We start from the raw sequence: 19200 nt of genomic DNA, 5'->3' as shown, positions 1-19200 counted from the left end.
TCTCCAATTCTGAATGTCTCTCGAGAGTTATGTAACCCCTCTACTTATAATGGTAGAGGATGGACAGTCCAGTTACATATGAATTCTCTTGCTTGATTCTGATTGGCTCATGTAAGTCATCAAACTTATCACATAAGCTATGTGATAAGCTTGCTTGTGATTAGCCAAGACATGTCATTTTAGACACTTGGCAATTTTTGATTGGTCATTGTTTTAGACTGGGATTGCTATATCATTTCACACGTGGCGTCGTCTTATTGGCTTTGAGTTTGACTGGATATGCCATGTCACTTGACACATGACATGAGTCTGGGCCTTAAGATGAAATGGACCTTGGGCTTGAAAATAATAAAATGGACTAATTTAATTTGTAAAGTCCAAATTAATTATTTAACCCAATTAAATTTAATCCAAATTTTGTATGAATTAGACCCAACAAATTTATACGTCTACAGATGCCCCTACTTCAAGGCTCGTCCAATATTAAGGATGAGCCTTGAAGTACCAGCAATAATTATGCATCCATTTTTTTTCTTTTGGTTCCAAACAAATTCAAGCATAATTAACAAAGTCTTATGTTTTGTGCCCTTGTTGTGACATAGAAAAGAACTTGAACACGAATATTTTAACTTTGAAGATTTAAGCTTGCACTGGATAGTGACTAGGGACAAGGCCATGTGCACTAAAATTTAGTTTCACCACCAAATTAATTCCTAAGTCGAGCAAGCTTCATTGATATGCACGTAGTTATGACCAAATATTTCAACTCATGTGTAAATTCCAAGTGAGGAGGGGATTAATATTGACTCTGCCAGATATCACGTTGAGGAGGGTAGCTTCAACGAGGTTTTATTCGAAATTTGCTTTTAAAGGTTTCTTTTTATTAAGCTCATTTAGGTGAATCCGGGAGTCTCACTTTGTCGTGACTTATTTCGATTACGTTACTAATCATTATTTTCCCCTTCAATTTCACTCGTTATTCCTGCTCATCAGTTTAGCTCATATGATGGTTTTTACTGGTCAACCAGTTAAGAAGGCAAAATAAGTTTTTGGAATTTATGATCTAAATATTTATGTAATTATAAATTATCTCATTTATAATAATAATTAAAAAAATTAAAATTAAATTATTTCTAAATATAGAAATTATGTACTAATTCTTTTGGAGTGTTGCACAAAGTGGAAAGAAAGGATCAGAGTAGTATTGTATTTATATGCATTCTCACCTAACAATCTACATAGACAATTAAGTTGCAAGAAATCTGGCACATGAAAAATCCAGTCATAATAAACTTTCCGGAATACAATATAATCTTCCCTCAATTTCATCTTACAAATAAGAAGGAAAAAAAGTAAAAAACTGAATTGTATATCAACTTCCTGAATTTACAGCAGAGGACATGACCATGATCATGACTAAACAAGAATAATGAATTTCAGTCTTAGAATTTTAGTTTTTTTAAAAAAAAAAAAAATTCAATAGGGAATGATAGTCTCGAAACAGTGGACACCATCCAATTCCAGTGCAAACCTCTGCCTCTTATGCTGCTGTTGGCACGAAGACGACGGCGGCGATGCCTCTCCGGCCTTTTTCAGACCACCGGTTGAGGAAGTAGACGGCGGAGAAACACCACCAGTCTTATGATCTGATACAAGAGGTCCAACCCCTTTTTGCTGTTGTTTGTTCTCAGTACTAGGTGCCCAAAAAGAGGTCACCTTTTGTCCAAAAACTTCAGCAGAGAGAGCATCAAAGGAACTGAAAATAGACATCATCATCTTTGGTGTTTTTATTGCTTCTAACTTGGAAAACAAATGGAGTTAAAAAGACAAGAAACTTAAAGTATTGCTTTGTTGGTTTGTTTATGTAAGAAGTGTGCTTATAACCAGTGCTTTAAACTTGTATGTGAAGAAAAGAGGATGCAAAGGAGAAGTATATATAGGGGTTGGATTAAAGAATAGGAAATCCTATACAATAAAAATAGAAAGATCTGGAAGTGGACATAGGGAAAGGAAATTTCGGCTATTCTCCAATACGTTGAATTGGTTCGCAAGTTTGGAGCTTCGAAAACTAACACTCCCCCTATTAACGCGTTGATATTTTGGGTCTATTATTTTTTAAACGACATGACATGATGTGTATCTTCTGGATTTAACTGGAAGTTGCCTAATTCCAGTTATTCATTTAATTTAATGGGTATAAAAGGAAATACACATTGAAACGTGTCATGTTTTTTTCTGGTTTAAGGATGAATGCGTGTCCTTTTACCCCTTTTTTGGAGCGTGCTAGTTGCTACATTGTCAAGAGAGGAAGAGTTGCGGATAAGATCGGACCAAAACTATATTGGTGGGGCTTTCTTTCATTAAACAATTAAAGGACTGCTGACCGGATCAATGAATTTAGTTTGAAAGCTGCTCAAGTTGTATATATATGGGGTCTATGGTCAACCTTCAAAAGTTCAAACACTCCATGATTGACGTAAAGGAGGTTAGAGTCACAAACTTGATTTGTTAACAAGTGGTGAAATGTAGGAATCTTCTTCGACCCTGATTATTCAATATCTAGACTCAGGGAAATCCAACCAAGAAGCGAGAGAATAACAGTGTATATGTTGCAACTTAAAAGACCTGGAGATATTGTAACGTGAGACTGTCTCACTCAGTATTGGTATAGTAATTCCCAAGGGTGCATATATCACTACAAGAATAATGGCAAAATCCGTACAAAGAATACCGATTGAAATCGATCGAAAAATGAGTAAATTGGTCGCAAAAGTACGAAAATAGTGGTCCCACAATAAAGATATAAAAATTTCACCGATGTCGGTCAAAAATTGGTCAATCTTTGATCAAAACCTGGTCATACTTGCATATTATCTACCAAAATAATTTTTAATTAAATTTTTTAAAATATACCGACCGAAATCGGTCGATATATTTGAAATTATTCTTTCCCACCCAAAGCAATTAGTTTTTTAATATAATAAAAATATATATATATATATATATATATATATATATATATATATATATATATATATAAAATTTACCAACCGAAATAAGTTTTAATTAAATTTTTCCGACCGAATTCGGTCGATATTTAAATTTTAAATTTTTTAAAATATTAATTTAATGAAAATACCGACTGAAGTCGGTCGGTTTTAGTCATTTTATATAAATAGATTTTAAATAAATAATATTTAATACTTAATTGATATATATGTGTATGTATGTATTTTTTTAAATTACTTTTATATGGACACTATATCCTATAGTTAATACTTACTTTTATATAATACTTTTATATATATATATATATATATATATATATATATATATATATATATATATATATATATATATATATATGCGCACACACACATAATCTTGAATATTTTATTCTCCTCTCTTTGAAGGTTAGTTATCTGTACTTGTTAATTTTAGTTATTTAAATTCTTTCAATTGTATAAACTAGGGTTTACAATTTGGGATTTTGGGATTATTTCAATTGATTATAATTCTTTAGATTTAAGGTTTACTCTAATTGATTTTGTTTATGATATCATGTAAGGTACTTGCTTAATTAGCTAAAAACAAAATTAATTTTATTGCTCATGATTTAGGACTTATTAAACTATGATTTAGGGCATATTAAATTATAATTTAAGGTTTATTAATTATGATTAATAATAAGTGAGTTAGTCTAATTGAATGGCTTAACTAATTAAATATTCCAGTGAGTCTAATTATGTTTAATGGTAAGGTTAGAATCAAATTAAAAATATCGACCGATTTCGGTCGGAATTGAATAATTTTTAAAAAATGAATAATTAAAATTCCGACCGAATTCGGTCGGTATTTTTAAAATAATTAAAAATTATTTTCAACGAAAAAATCTAGTAATACGCATTGCTAGATGCCTCATTAAAAACCTTATAAGAAAAACCCTGTGGGAAAAACCTTAGTAAGGAAAAAAGAGTACAACATGTATTTTACTCCCCCTAAGAAAACTTTGTTTCAAATATTGAGTCTGCATTCCAATCTTGTATACTATCTTCTCAAAAGTTGAAGTTGGTAAAGATTTAGTGAATAAATCTGCTGGATTGTCACTTGAAAGGATTTGTTGCACAATGATATTACCATTCTTCTCGAGATCATGTGTGAAAAATAACTTTGGTAAAATGTGTTTCGCTCTATCTCCTTTTATGAATCCTCCATTTAATTGGGCTATGCATGAAGTATTGTCTTCGTATAATATTATAGTTTTTTTATCACATTCCAACCCACATTTTTCTCGAATAAAATGAATCATTGATATCAACCATACGCATTCCCTACTTGCTTCATGAATAGCTATTATCTCAACATGATTTGAAGAAATAACAGCAATAGATTATTTTGTGAAGCGTCATGATATGACAGTACCTCCACATGTAAACACATACCCGATTTGAGATCGGGCTTTATGGGAATCAGATAAATAACCTGCATCTGCATAACCAATACGATCTGCACCACCTTTGTTAGCATTAGCAAGATACATAAGTGCACCAATTGCACTGAAATAGAGTATTTCAGGACCAAGGAGTTCCTCATCCTCTTCTGGAGGTCGGAACGGATCCTTATTCACTTCAAGTGATCGAACACCCATTGGTGTACTTAATGGGTGTGCTTTGTCTATATAAAAGCGTTTAAAGACACTTTATGTATAGGCACATTGAAGGATAAAGATCTCGTCTGCTAAATATTCAATTTGCACACCAAGACAAAATTTTATTTTTTCAAGATCTTTCATCTTAAATTCTTTCTTAAGATATTCAATTGCCTTTTGGAGCTCTTCTGGAGTTCCAACAAGATTTATGTCATCAACATAAACAACAAGTATAACAAATTCTAATGTCATTTTCTTTATAAAAATACATGGACAAATAACATCATTTATGTAACCTTCTTTCAGATTCACTGAGGCGATTATATCACATGCTCCCAGATTGATTTAAACCGTACAAAGATCTTTGTAATCTGATTGAGTACATTTCAAGATACTTTGAACTGTATGCTTCAGGCATTATAAATCCTTCAGGGATCTTCATATAGACTTAATCAAATGAGTCATATAGGTTATGACTTGCATTTAGATGGCATGACATCTTCAGGTGTCTGCACTACATGTCCGATTTTCACAATCTTTTACAATATTGTGAATTATATTGTATCAAATATATCATCGACGATCATTTTGTATCGGTTCCTAAGCGACATAACTTGTTAAGATCTCATCACTTTCTTTATTTTTAGATACCTGAACTTCTTCTGGAGTTTCATAAAATATTATGTTGTGGGCTCTTCTAGAGCTCATTTCCTTCTCATTATTATCATTTTGATCATTTGCTCCTATCATTTTTCAAAGATTGTTATCTTTGGAACCGATAGGTTTACTACACTTCATGCATGCAGTGAACTTTATCCTTCAGGAATTTTAATTTTAATAGGAGCATTTGCGGCTGAAATATGATATTTAATTTTGGATCAACAAATGCTTTTGGCATTTGACTTGAATTATCTTCTAAGTAAGGATCATATTAATGATAATTCGATTCATATAGCATATTTTTTAGCTGTTTATTCCATCCCCCAAATATTAGAAAAACTAACACATATCTAATCCCCAATCCCCCAAATGTTAGAAAAACTAACACATATCCTCAATCTTCTTTGGAAAACCTATCTTTGTACATTGTGGTAGAGAAATTAACCATATACCACATATCAAAAGTTATTAGATAGTAAAAATATTTGATTTTTGATCCTAAACCAATTATGAGGGGAGAACTTATCATATTTTGTTGGTTGATGTATACAAGTGCTGTTGTATGCAATTTAGAAGATCTTAGGCTAACACAAGAGGCTTTGTTCTCATAAGCAATAGTTTAGCCATTAATATGAGGTATTCAATACTAAACTAGTTTGGATATAAACCAGCATCATCAAGATGAACTATCTTGATTTCATAATCTGAAAATTATGCTTTTAATTGAGAAAAACAATTTCAAATGCCAAACTGTAGGTTGACAATAAACACACATGTAACCATCTCATATATGCATCTATAAATGGTTCACATGATAGGTTAATCAACCCATATTCACCTTTTATATATTCCAGAATTCAGGGGTCTTAGTCCCAACTTTAGCTGGTATAATCAATTTATTATGAGAACAAGTAATACAAGAGAATTCTTGAAGAATCTTCTAGTTCTTCAGTATATGCTTATCTGAATTCTCAAATAGCTCATTTAAAAATGGCAAATGAAAACTTCAAGTTTATCATGTTATATGCTATCTCTTAGTAACCTTCTCGTTTACAATGGCATAAACTTTTGCATTAGTAAACTTTTGATTTGCTGTGGCTACTTTTGTATCAGCGAATTTCTGATTTATTGTAGCTACTTTTGCCTCAGTAAAATTTTTGATTTACTGTGACTGCTTTTGCATTAGTAAAATTCTGGTTTACTGTGATACATTATAGTACAAATTGAAGAATAAGGCGAGTCACTTCTCACATACATATTATTTTATCCCCTATGATTGTGGAAACATGAAGATTTTCAATCTTTCAATCATTTGTAGTCTCAATATGATAGCCATTTGTATTAGTAAACTTCACGTTTACTACAACATATGTTTTGACCATAATCATATAATATGAATGACATATTTGTATATAAGCTCTCCGAGAACCTTTATTTATTATCCACAATCTAATATTTATTGGACACTATTGGTGTCATGTGTCTTTTAGACAAACAGTTAGCTTTTCAGGAGTTGTTGATACATTTTATACTATCAAATATTTCTCAGACACTTCTGGTATCATGAAAGAAAATCATAATCAAATAAAAAATATAAAACAATTGTTTAAGCACAAGAAAATACCTCTTCATAATATTTTCCTATTTCATGAGAAAATTTCAATTGTGTTACTTCTTTCGGAGCAAATTTAAAATACAAAATGTTAAATATATGTTCTCTCAATCATATTACCTCTTCTGGAGGTGAATTGTAATATATTTACATCAAGAGCGCGTTCATATTTATGAGCTTTATTAATATTATCATATTTACTTTGGGGAATAGATTAATATTTATCAAAAAGTTCTCATCTTTCAGGGAACAAAATATAATTATCTGAACGTGCATTAATCACACCAAATTGTGTGATGTCTTAGAACCTCTTTTAAGATAATGCTACTTCAGGAGTAAATCGAGGCATGCATGTAATATAGAGAATATTTCTCTAGCTTATCTTCTATTGTAACGATAAAAAGCCTAAATTACTACTTCTAGTGGTCATAGGCATATACCACTTATGGTGGTTAACAAAATTTAATTACAATAAGACGATATAAAATATATAATTACTTCTAGCGATCTTACATTTTTCATGAACTCTACTGGAGTTCAAGCGATGCTCTGCAGGAGCAAATTTGATGCCTCTCAAAATATTTATCACTCCTAGTGATAATAGGAAGATTGGATGGATTTAAAAAAATCACCTTTTGGAGGTGACAAATCTCTTTCAATCATTAGCCATACGCATGCACCGATGCAAATTTTCTCTCTTACATGATATACATGATTGCTCTTTATAACACTTTTAATAGCTAAGATGAGTAATTAATGAAACAAATAATACTTGATACTCCAAGCAATCGGTGCTTCGGCTCGGCACCAAATAATCATAATAGCTGAAAATACACAAGCTAAGCCATTGATTTCTCCAACGAGGTAGAGACTTGCTTTTCTTCCAGATTTTCTATGTTGGGCACCATCTATTAGTTCCATCAATATTGTGACTTTGAATTACTTCTTATCCTAAAATAGAAAAACTAAATTCAAAGTAAGTACTCGATATGATAGAGTCGCGTGCTGATAACGTGTTATAAAATAAAAACTGTAAAGTAAATAAATCGAAGACAAGTATAGAGAGAGATTGATATATTATTCAACTTCAAACTCATGTACATAATGAACTGAAATCTCTTCTATTTATAGAAGAAAGGAAGTTATTGTGTAAGCTGCTACTGCAAGCTGCTGTATAAGCTGCTTGTAAGCTCCTACTGCAAGCTGCTGTGTAAGCTTCTTGTAAGCTGTTATTGTACCAGTTATAGATAATCTTCTACAGGAGTAATAATTATCTACAACGGAGTGCCGAAATGATAAGCTTCTTCATGAGGCTTATTTCCAATCACTACAAAAAAAAAATGGAATTAGCTACGAACACTGTCGCTAATCTGTCGCTAAAAAGCTCGTAGCTAGCAGAATTTCTTGATAATCCATCGCTAATCCGTCGCTAAATGAGATTAGCGACGAATTTTTCTGTTTAGCTACAGAATTTATCCGTCGCTAAAACCTGATTTTTTAGTAGTGAATAGAGTACTAAATATATAAACATATTTACGGTGGAGTCCAATATGGATAAGCTTCTTCAGGAAGCTTATTTACAACGGAGTACTAAATGGACATCCATAATATAATATACTTATAACAAGTACTACTTTGTTTACATGCAGATAATATTAACAGTAGTATTGTCGCGAAAAAAAAAAATATTTGGAGTATCCGAGTTTTGATAAGTCCTCTTGTTCAATAATTGGTACTCTGAAAGAATAAATGCCTAATGTTTAATGTTAGCTTAGGAGTTGAACCACAACAAATGTTATGAAAGATAGTTTGGTACAAATGGAAAAAGGACCACAAAATGAATCGCGGTAATTATGTGGATTATCTTCCCTTCCCAACTTTGAAATAGTCTTATAAACATGCATCTCCTGTCAAAGAGCAATATGTATTTTCCAAGTGGGATTTAACTCTCATCTGGAGCTGGATTCACTAATAAAACCTGGTGAGAGTCAGATAAAGTATATCTGCCTTTTATTTATTTTCTTAAATGGTGGTCTCATCAGCACGTAAAATGTAAATATGTTCGTCAAAACTCATTTAGATGGTCTTCCGCAGTTACCATGGCTAAAACATAGAGTTGGAATAATTTCTAGGAATAGAGTACGAATAACTTCCAAGCACTGTACAACAAACATTGAGATAGGACACCCTAGTGTACCAAATCACTAGCAGCATAACTCGCAGAATCTATTGCAGTAATAGAACCACTAAGCGGTTATTAATGTACAGATGACAAAAACAAAAGCCATATATAACAAATATTCATGTAAAACATGTCAAAAACCATGAATCACAGTAATATTTACGCACCATTTTAGTGTCAACAAAGATGATATCTACTGAATTTGACCTATCAATTTGCTTGACAAAGAACTTGGGATAAACCTGACCATGATAGATACTAATCAGAAACACAACAAATGGTAATTAGTTTGACAATAACCCTACAACAAATGGTACGTAATTAGTTTGGCTATGGAGTTGGTAGTAGAAAACATAAAGTTTCTCACGAACGTACTTACACTCCGTACAAAAGGATGGGTGCTAGAAAGGAACCAGTCTTGTCTCTTCAAAAAAATTTGCTCCCCCCGAATCCAAGGAAGCATCCAAGGAAATGTCCAGCGTAACCAGTAAGATCGTTTGTACGAGGGACAAGGGATATATAATTAATTCGGGAATTAAATTTGAGATGAGTTTATTCATATTTAATTGAGATAAAACTGCGATATAGTGTTACTTTTATCCATATGGAAAGGTGGGAGAACAATCTCGAAATAACTAATGCTGAAATAACTTATTTCCCAATCAAACGACACATAAAAGCGAAAACTAGTATTGCAAATAAATGTCCTATGAAAGGAGTTGATTAATGACAGAGAAAAAAGAATTGATCCCTCATATCACAAGTCAAGGACTCAAGTTTTTGTGAAAAGGGAAAGGAAAACAGAGGAAAAAGGATAAAACAAAACATGAATAAGCACTGGCACTATGCTGCATATTAAAGGAAGTTCCTAATCAAACAAGCTCAATCCCAAGTCCTCGTCGTCACTCTCCTCCTTTTTCTCCTCCTGCAAACACATAATCAATTACACACGTCATAATCTAAAAAAAAAAAATTAACGTTTTTGTCATCTGTTTACCAATCAAAAAACTTGTACATATATAATTATATAGTGACTTTCTTACCTTTTTCTCCTCAGCGGCGGGAGCAGCAGCGGCAGCACCACCTCCGGCAACCGGCGCAGCAACGGCAACGGCTGCACCACCGCCACCTGTCCCAACATTCAAGATGAGGTCCTCGACGTCCCTCTTCTCAAACAGCTTCGCAAAAAGGCTCGGCCAATAGGACTCCACTGAAATATTTGCTGCCTTCACCACCGTAGCAATCTTCTCAGCCTAAAATTCCATGTTCCATATGAAAAACATTATGTAACTAACATTAGTTTTGATATGTAAGCAAAATTAATTAGCGGGTAACGAAAGATTATTACAGTGATGGGAATGCCATCATCGTAGAGAAGCAATGCAGCGTAGGTACAAACAAGTTCCCCAACTGATGACATTTTTGCACGATCGATCTAAATCTGAAACTGGAAAGGCATGAGAAAAATACAGCAAAATCGATTTGACAAGGAAAAGACGTTACTATATAGAAGACTGGTAAATTAAGAGGTACGAAATATTAGGGTGAGATCAAGCCTAATCAAGGGGTACGTTACGGATTACAGGTAGCCTAGGTGTTGCCACGAATCTAACGGTTTTACGCAGAAATAGCTTTCATAACATTTTTTATAATCATTTTTTGTATCTTCAATATTTATTCTGCTATTTTCCAAACTGGTGCAACTATCAATGTTTAGAAGATTCCCTTCGGAGACATCCGAAAAAATTAGAACTATACAAGTATCAACGTTCCTTAGATTATATTTGTCGTGTCCTTGTAGTTAATATGCATCAAATGTGTTGTACCGCTTGAATTCAAATCTATCAACCTTTCGGTGTATCTATATCCATCCAACTTATAACAAATGCCAAGATAATCACAGGATTAATACAATCGAATTGGTCAAGAAAAAGAAATGCCAATAATCATCTGTCCCCTATTATGAATTTGCATCAATTTATAGTCGAAACCAGTCTCCATCTAATTTTTTTCCCATGTAGTTAACTAAATTAACAGACGTGTCTTACACCCATTTTTTATAAAGCACCACCTGTAAGCCGATAAGACAGACTGCATCCTGCAATATTCATTCAAGGCCGATCTTAATGTTACTAACTGGTACTTTATCATGAGGAAGTATTTAGGAGGAACATCAAAAGCTTCAACAAATGCCAACTTCGAAAAGCAAAACCCCATTAAGAAGCCAATGTCCACCTTTGATAGTCAGAACCCCATTAAGAAGCAAAACCACTTGCAAAAATAGATCATACACGCTTATTGACCATAGACTACTAACAGCCGAGAGAACAGGATACTGCAGCTCTCAGATAAGAACACACATTACTAGGGACCTCCAAAGGTTCTGCCTTTAATACATAGCTCTAGTCCATAGCATATCCTAACCAAAACTAAGCACAAAGTTTTAGACTCTCCTTCCAAGAGGAGTACACCACTAAACAAATCTTGCATCAGCATCAGCCACTGTTTGATCGTGCCTGAAATATGACCATATTAAGCAAACATTAGAAAGGTCTTAAGGCACGGACAAATATAAAGCATCCAAAGCTCTGATCAGTACTGTCCGCAACAAGACATAATTAAGCTTCTACCAGACGTAAAATCAAACATTAAATACAAAAACATAGCCTAACCTGCCGTGGTGATGCTGATCTGGACCTTGACAATGACCTCGATATAGACCTAGACCTAGACCTTGAAATTGATCTGGACCTGAACGCAAATGAAAAGCTCGGGGGTTTAAAAGCTAAACTGAAAATAGAAAACAAAAGGCTATAATTAGTACCTACGACAATAATATTACGTAGCAATGCAATCTCATGTACCTGGTTGGCTTAACAGGAGACGCAGATCTAGACTTTGGCGTTGGTGATCTCGAAAGTGATCGGCCGGGTGATTTGCTGCAGAAGATACTCCTGGTAAGGCATCAAAAGAAAAAGGAATGTGCATAAACAAGCTCATTTATTATCTGGAACATCAATACCTCCTACTCCTCCTTGGACTTCTGCTCCTGCTGCGACTTCTTGAAGGACTGCGCTTGTATTCTCTCACCTATACGGGGGGGGGGGACGTACTAACATGCATTAACACTTTACATTGTGAAAACGAACATCCCTGCTACTACTACTCAGGGATACATGTTCACTTGGATTATTGTGTCGTAAAGAATCCAAGATAACCAATATTAAAGCCACCCATACAATCAGGCAATCACCACCATCCCCCTTAAACATGCATTAACACTTTACATTGTGAAAACAAACATCCCTGCTACTACTACTCAGGGATACATGTTCACTGGATTATTGTGTCGTAAAGAATCCAAGATAACCAATATTAAAGCCACCCATACAATCAGGCAATCACCACCATCCCCCTTAAATATGCTGCGAGATTAAACATGAATTAAAGGATGTGTTCCCAAGAGTTCGGGTTGAAGGAAAACCAAAAAATGGTAGCATAAGGAAAAACAAAGATAGACAAATACCCGGATGTAGGTTCTTGTCCAAGGATTCCTGAACTCAGTATCATCAAGTTTCCTTATCTGAACGAGAAGAAAACATGTTAGCCATAAGCCTGGATTTTCCAAAGGGAAATAATGAAATTACAAATTAACTACTATCAATGGAGTTAAAAATATAAACAACGGAAAAGGTCCAAATATGCCCTTGTACTATACGAAATTGAGCACATTTGTCCTTCGTTAATACTTTAGCTCAAATATGCCCTTATTGTCACATAGTTGGTCAATATATGCCCTTAGAGTTACACAGTTGGCTCATATATGCCCTTTTTGAAATGGAATACACCCAAACTAATTAGCTCTTTCGTTAATTGTATTAAAGTATATTACGAACACTATTATCTTTTTATTAGTACTTTTTTTCTTTACCTATCTCTTTTTTTTCTTCTTTTTTCTTTTCTTCTCTTTTTGTTTTCCTTTTTCTTTCTCCCTTATCCGATTTCCTCCATTACTGATGTCTTCTCCATTTTCGTCACCAATTTCACTTGACAAAACTCATGAATTCCAATTACTAAGAAAATTCTCACATAAGAATATTTTAATAGATCATATGTTTGTCAATTTTTTTAATTTTTACTCAACATATATTTAGTTCTACAAAATTTAACAAAGTAAGATTGAAATAATACTTATGTAACAAAAAATCCGAAGAATCCAACAAAACCGAACAATCCAAACCGATATAATGGTTTGGTTTTTGATAAAAACCGAACCAACCCGTTCCATTTACACCCCTAATTTACATAGTTAATAAAAAAAAAATAGAAAATGTCCAGCTGAAAAAAGATGAAAAAAGACTTAACAACTCAAATTTATAACATTACAACTTGAACTCTAGGCTTTTAATCTTTAAATTATCTTTCTGGAAACAATTTAAATATTTTGGTCTTTTGAGTATTGTTAAAGGTTGAGATGTTTTTATTATTTTAAAGTTTAAACCATAATTTTTGGAACAATTTAATTTCGTTTATTTAGAGGGCTAGTGAAATTGGAACTTGATTACCTTATGGGAGAATTTTCTTAGTAATTGGAATTCATGAGTTTTGTCAAGTGAAATTGGTGACGAAAATGGAGAAGACATCAGTAATGGAGAAAACCGATAAGGAAGAAAGAAAAAGGGAAAAAAAGAGAAGAAAAGAAAAAAGAAGAAAGAAAAGAGAAAGGTAAAGAAAAAAGTACTAATAAAAAGGAAATAGTGTTTGTAATACACTTTAATACAATTAACGAAAGAGCTAATTAGTTTAAGTGAATTCCGTTTCGAAAAGGGCATATATGGGCCAACTGTGTAACTCTAAGGGTATATATGGACCAACTATGTGACGGTAAGGGCAAATTTGAGCTAAAGTATTAACGAAGGGCAAATGTGCTCAATTTCGTATAGTACAAGAGCATATTTGGACCTTTGCCCTTTAAACAATTGTGAGTACTGAAACTAGAACACAAGAATTACTCATATTTGAGGAAATTGTTAAAATCCAGAAAAAAACCATGCTTCAAAATATTAATGAAACCAAGAACTTAAGGTTTTGGGAAAAGTAACCTTGCAAGTAGGGTTTGGACTCCTCAACAATAGAAGTAGATAGCAGCATCTAGACAAGTGTTTAAAACCATTAGATAGTGAGGTTGATAAGAAACTTACAGCATACTTCATGTCTTCATAATTTGTGTAGTCAACCATGCCAAAGGTACCTGATATGGATAAGAAAATTTAGAACTACAGACATAAACACAGCACGAGAACAGAACACGAATGTCACCTAAAACCAGATTTCCTGAAGAAAAAAAATTTCCTAAGGAGATTTCCTGAATATTCAACTCTTGCAAAATTAAAAATATAATATTTGCATTTTATTCTTGCACTCCATTTTTTTTCAAATAAAGGCCAAAAGCTAAGTGCATTGAAGCATGGCCTTCGCCTTGCAGTCTCAGCACTTGGCAAAGTGATATATTAATCATCAAAGAATCCGTATAAATGAATAACATAGTGATTAGAAATAGAAAATTGGGAATTCAGAATTAAGAAAACTATACATTAAATAATGAAGAACTTAAAGCTGATATGCATTTAAATTAGAAATTTATTAAGGTTTTTGAACTAGAATGGCATGATTTTTATTCCATGCACTTAATTGAAGCTTTCCGATTCTTCTGTTCACATAAGTTATTCTAGTTTTTCTGTAGCGATTTGGTCTTCCATCGTATGTGTATTTTATTGTCTTTCTTCCTTCATTTGACAAAAACCCACTCTTTAGTTGCACTTAAATCCTCAGTAAACTTTGGCACTTTTTCTAATCTTTTTTGCCTTGGAGAACACAGTCGCATTCATGCAGTTTCTTCACCAGGATTCCGGGATTCTTGAGCATTGAGCAAATTCACACGTAAAATGATCCTGCAAGATATGTCAACTCATACCTTCACTGTCACGAGAAACTTCAGCAAAGCACACGTCGCCAGCTTTCCGCATATGATCCTGACACATTTCCAGCAGGTTACTGCAATTGCTACACATATGAACCATCATAAGCAAATATCTTAGCCATTTCACTTACCTTCAAATCTTGCCAAGAAGCAGAAGATGGAAGACCTCGAACAATAACTGTATATGTATGACAAGAAAAAGTTTAAGAGGCATCTATATCATCAGGGACAATTACATCTACAGCATTCAAGACAGGAAACTTCACGAGACATCCAAACAAGTTATAGCGGAACCTCGGTAATCAGAATGCCGAGAAACACCATAACGCCCTCCACCACCACTGCTGCCATAGCTTCCTCGACGATCACTTGAAGATGATGGCCCTCTTCCTCCATGAGCAAGCTCAACCTACATCATGTATCAACCACGTGGATGCTCATATTTCCTACCTAGGTCTTTGTATCTATGAACATGAGAGAACCAAGTAAGAATTGTTCTTACCCTCAGCCGACAGCCATCAAAGTTGTAACCATCTCTACCCCTGATGGCATCTTCTGCATCTCTAGAACTTTCAAACTAAAGAATAGACAACAGAAAGGAAATCACAGACAATCAGCAAACAAAGGCAGTAATTGACAACAGCAAGTCAACCCTCAAAACCATATATATGTATATATACCAAATAAAAATACCTCCACAAAAGAAAAGCAAGGAGGGCGAGGTGGAATCTTCAACTCAATATCCAATATACGACCATACTGCAAAAGAGAGAATATCTAAAATCAGGGAGCAGCTTTTTAAGTTTATATAGTGTTAGCAAGAATACATGCTAAACCAGCTCTACTTTCCAAGACAAGACTGATAGCTTCCAAATCAATGCCTCCAAACTGTTTAATCTCTATTGGGTAAATAGTATACTGGTGGTATTGACCACTAATGTCTAGCTTATAGTACCAAGTAGGGAAGAAAGCACTCAGCCTCACACAGGAAAAGACGGACGATGCAGTGTAGGATATCAAAGAAGAAGCATCCTCACCATTTATGTTTTCAACCATAACTTAATATGGGTACTGGTACTGCCATGGCTTAATAGACTCACTTAGTCTTTCTCTTGCATAATTTTGCAAACAAGAAGCAAATCAAAATTTATCCATTTATACAGATGACATTGCTAAAATGAAATTCAGCGTACATCTCAGCATGCATTCGTGTGCAATATAATCTCAAGCAAAGGCCATTGTATTTTTTTAACAAGTATAATTTATGCACCAAATGTTGAGTCTAGAGCCCTATGAGTTAAGTACAATTGATGACTACATTCTCCAATAGAAAATAAGTCTTTGTAGCTGATAGTGTCTAAATAGGTGGAAGATGACCAACCTTATAGAATAGATCTTCAACTTCCCATTCCTTTATATCTGCTGGAAGGTTGCCAACATAAATCGTGCGTGAAAAACGACCACTCATTCTCAGCAATGAAGGAAGAATTCGCTGCAACACTGCACGAAGATGTAACTGATAAACAATTGAACTTCCAGTTAACACTGATGAGAAATAATTAAAACAATTACAATGCAAACTTCTATCATTCTGTATTTGACTTGACAATAACAGATTCAAGCAAAAAAATTATGAAGCAAACCAAGAGAGCAATCCTCCAATTGAGCTGTGCTCCACAAGCTCCATTGCCTAAATGCTCCATGATGCTCCAAAATAACAGATTCAAACAGAAAAATAATGAAACCAAGAGAGCAATCCCCCAGTTAAGCTAAGCTCCACAAGCTCCATCGCTCATATACTCCAAGATGCTCCAAAGCAATAATTATTCGAATTAATATTTGATCTCCTCATCCACTCAATAACTATTGCAGATGATAGCTCTTCTGAGAGTGAGGAAGAACTTCCAACTATACATAAAAACCATAAACTCCACCCTGACTTGTCCCACTCCCCAAATACATCCCTAGGTATGATTCCAAAGCTCATTTTTGTCCAAGCGCTTGAAATCTATCATAAAGAAAGCATTTGTGTCATAAGATGAGGTAAGATCGCGATATACCTTATGCATTTTACCTTTTCTCAATTTACTTTTAAGACCTGAGAATCATCCTACAAGACATGCAATATATCGTTTCCTATTTAAGTTAAAAGAAAACCAGTTTCCTGCAAATGATGTCATTTCCCTGAACCCTAAGATAAGACACGAAAAAGGATTTCTAGGTAACCAGTGCTAAGTAAAACATTGCTTGAACTCTGGAGACAACTTCCAAGATAAGAATAGGATATGATTAAAATATTGTCTGCGGAAAAGGATTCACTTTGGCAACAATTAAATCATCTCCAATATTTGGTTGGGTCTAAAAATAGAGTATGTATGGGAATCGTAAAAGATGAAAGACAGTGCTTTGGTGGTATCTTTTAAAGCTAAAGTTGACAAAAATGTTTATTGTTGGCTGAAGCAAGTCATATAGTAAGATTCGGAATATTTGCACTTCATTTAAAAAAAAAGGTTTGGAATATCCTCAAAGGAAAATGACTAACTAATAGTTACTTTAACCCTTTGCTGGAGAATTTTTCAACAAATCAAGGTAACCAAACGTTAGTGAATAAATTCACTGAGGAAAACAATATTTTGATTTTCTGCCATACCAAACACACCCCTGATGTTCAAGAATTTTCTTATTACACAAGTTAAAAAATTCTTTTCATGACATCTTGCAATTCCAGTATTCCAATTATTTCCTGACAGTCTCACTCTTTGGAGCAAGTGTGATATTACGGTTGAAGCTCTCTGCAGGGGAAAATATGCTACTATTTGAAATTAGAACTTCACTGTTACGTAAAACAAGTAACATTACCTCAAGAGGTAAGACCAACAAAAATTCGAGCTTTTCTAGCAAAAGCCAATAACTGCTGAAAAATAACACCAAAAACAAAACAAACTCTAGGGATAATGTATGAACCCATTTTGCCACGAAGAAAACGATCAATTCGCAACACAAGGAATCCAGGAAATACAGAAATATCAGAAGCCGATGAGCTTTTTTAATAGATTCGTAACTAGGGTTTCTTCCCGTCTCGACCCTTTTCAGGGAATGGTGATCAACAATGCACCCTAAAAGTAGAACAGTGTGGTGAGGAAGAATCCATTGGATATTACCTGGATTATCAATTAGGGTTTGATGAAATTGGCGATCAGCTTCTTCTCCGCTTCTTACCGGGTTCTCTCCTGGTGCGGCACTCGTTACTCGTCGTTAGAGCTCGTTATTTTAGGGTTTTTTGGGCTATAAAGCGCACGGTGTAGATTTATGGTTTTTTTTAAATACTTTTAGCCTGCTACACAACTATTTATAACCGAAAAGTGTATAAAATTTGTATAATTTTTATATATAACATATAAAATATATAAAAAAAATATATATTTTTTATTTATTAATTTGAAAGTGGCTATACAATATCATTTTTCCTATATTAATTTGATTTATTACCTCATTTTGCTTTATTTCCTTTTAACCCCTTTTATTTGACCGTTTACACATTTTCTCTTTTTGTACTTAAGGAGTTGTTTGGTTATTGGGATTATGATTATAAAGACGAAATAAAATTTAAAATTGTAATATTTATTTGATGTTTGGTTATTGAGTATTAACTAATATGGATATAAGTTTTATATCAGCATCGTCCAACCCATAGTGGATATGGGATAACAATCCTAGAATTATAATTCTAAAATTATTAATCCCTAAATAATCTTTTTTGGAACCAAACGACCCCTCAAGGATTTGATTGAGAAAAGGGTCATAGTCGTGTATATACTTAACTATAGCTAACATTTCATATGACATCCACCCATATATGGTGATTGGTGAAGTTGTTGAGACTGCAGGCTTGCAACGAGGTCTTATAAAATGTGAAATATATTAAGGATATTGATGAAATATGAGCCCCTTCGATAAATGAAGCGAATTATATTGATCCTTAAAAAGGTAAAGTCTAACCCATAATAAAATAAAGGAGATATTAATTTAAAAATAAATTTTATATGCAAAAATTATTGACCGTGTATCAAATCAGCAGGTTACTGTAGTTTAAGGATTAGTAATACAAGAATTGTAAT

The 19200-nt window shown here is 33.6% G+C and overlaps 2 protein-coding genes across 3 annotated transcripts; both read right to left on the bottom strand.

The window, feature by feature from the left end:
- Window positions 1-9794: 9794 nt before the first annotated feature.
- On the bottom strand, window positions 9795-10608 carry LOC104092708 (large ribosomal subunit protein P1-like). Its single transcript, XM_009598366.4, has 3 exons — window positions 10451-10608; window positions 10146-10355; window positions 9795-10027 (listed from the first exon to the last, which is right to left on the bottom strand). The coding sequence occupies exons 1-3, from the start codon at window positions 10520-10522 to the stop codon at window positions 9971-9973; spliced, it is 339 nt and encodes a 112-aa protein (XP_009596661.1). The 5' UTR covers window positions 10523-10608; the 3' UTR covers window positions 9795-9970.
- A 675-nt stretch (window positions 10609-11283) lies between these two features.
- On the bottom strand, window positions 11284-18396 carry LOC104092709 (serine/arginine-rich splicing factor SR34A-like). Of its 2 annotated transcripts, XM_033655237.2 has the most exons (14): window positions 18244-18396; window positions 16726-17090; window positions 16464-16582; window positions 15776-15841; window positions 15585-15659; window positions 15377-15491; window positions 15214-15260; window positions 15077-15134; window positions 14304-14353; window positions 12629-12685; window positions 12125-12192; window positions 11967-12041; window positions 11775-11853; window positions 11284-11618 (listed from the first exon to the last, which is right to left on the bottom strand). In XM_033655237.2, the coding sequence occupies exons 3-14, from the start codon at window positions 16548-16550 to the stop codon at window positions 11598-11600; spliced, it is 798 nt and encodes a 265-aa protein (XP_033511128.1). In that variant the 5' UTR covers window positions 16551-16582; window positions 16726-17090; window positions 18244-18396; the 3' UTR covers window positions 11284-11597. The 2 variants fall into 2 exon arrangements, with proteins under 2 accessions (XP_033511128.1, XP_009596662.1); XM_009598367.4 differs by lacking the exon at window positions 16726-17090.
- Between the last annotated feature and the right edge of the window lie 804 nt (window positions 18397-19200).

Source organism: Nicotiana tomentosiformis, chromosome 3 (assembly GCF_000390325.3).
Source record: "Nicotiana tomentosiformis chromosome 3, ASM39032v3, whole genome shotgun sequence".
Lineage (NCBI taxonomy): Eukaryota > Viridiplantae > Streptophyta > Magnoliopsida > Solanales > Solanaceae > Nicotiana > Nicotiana tomentosiformis.
The sequence above is the reverse complement of the archived record's forward strand: the minus strand, read 5'-3'. Positions and strand labels throughout refer to the sequence as shown.

Coding starts and splice junctions, on each gene's coding strand:
- LOC104092709 (XM_033655237.2), bottom strand. CDS start 16,550: ATGAGTGGTCGTTTTTCACGCACGATTTATGTTGGCAACCTTCCAGCA. Junction 15,261..15,376: donor TCGGCATTCTGATTACCGAG/GTTCCGCTATAA, acceptor ATACATATACAG/TTATTGTTCGAGGTCTTCCA. Junction 12,686..14,303: donor ATGAAGACATGAAGTATGCT/GTAAGTTTCTTA, acceptor CTTCTCGTTCAG/ATAAGGAAACTTGATGATAC.
- LOC104092708 (XM_009598366.4), bottom strand. CDS start 10,522: ATGTCATCAGTTGGGGAACTTGTTTGTACCTACGCTGCATTGCTTCTC. Junction 10,356..10,450: donor ATGATGGCATTCCCATCACT/GTAATAATCTTT, acceptor ATGGAATTTTAG/GCTGAGAAGATTGCTACGGT. Junction 10,028..10,145: donor CCGCCGCTGAGGAGAAAAAG/GTAAGAAAGTCA, acceptor ATGTGTTTGCAG/GAGGAGAAAAAGGAGGAGAG.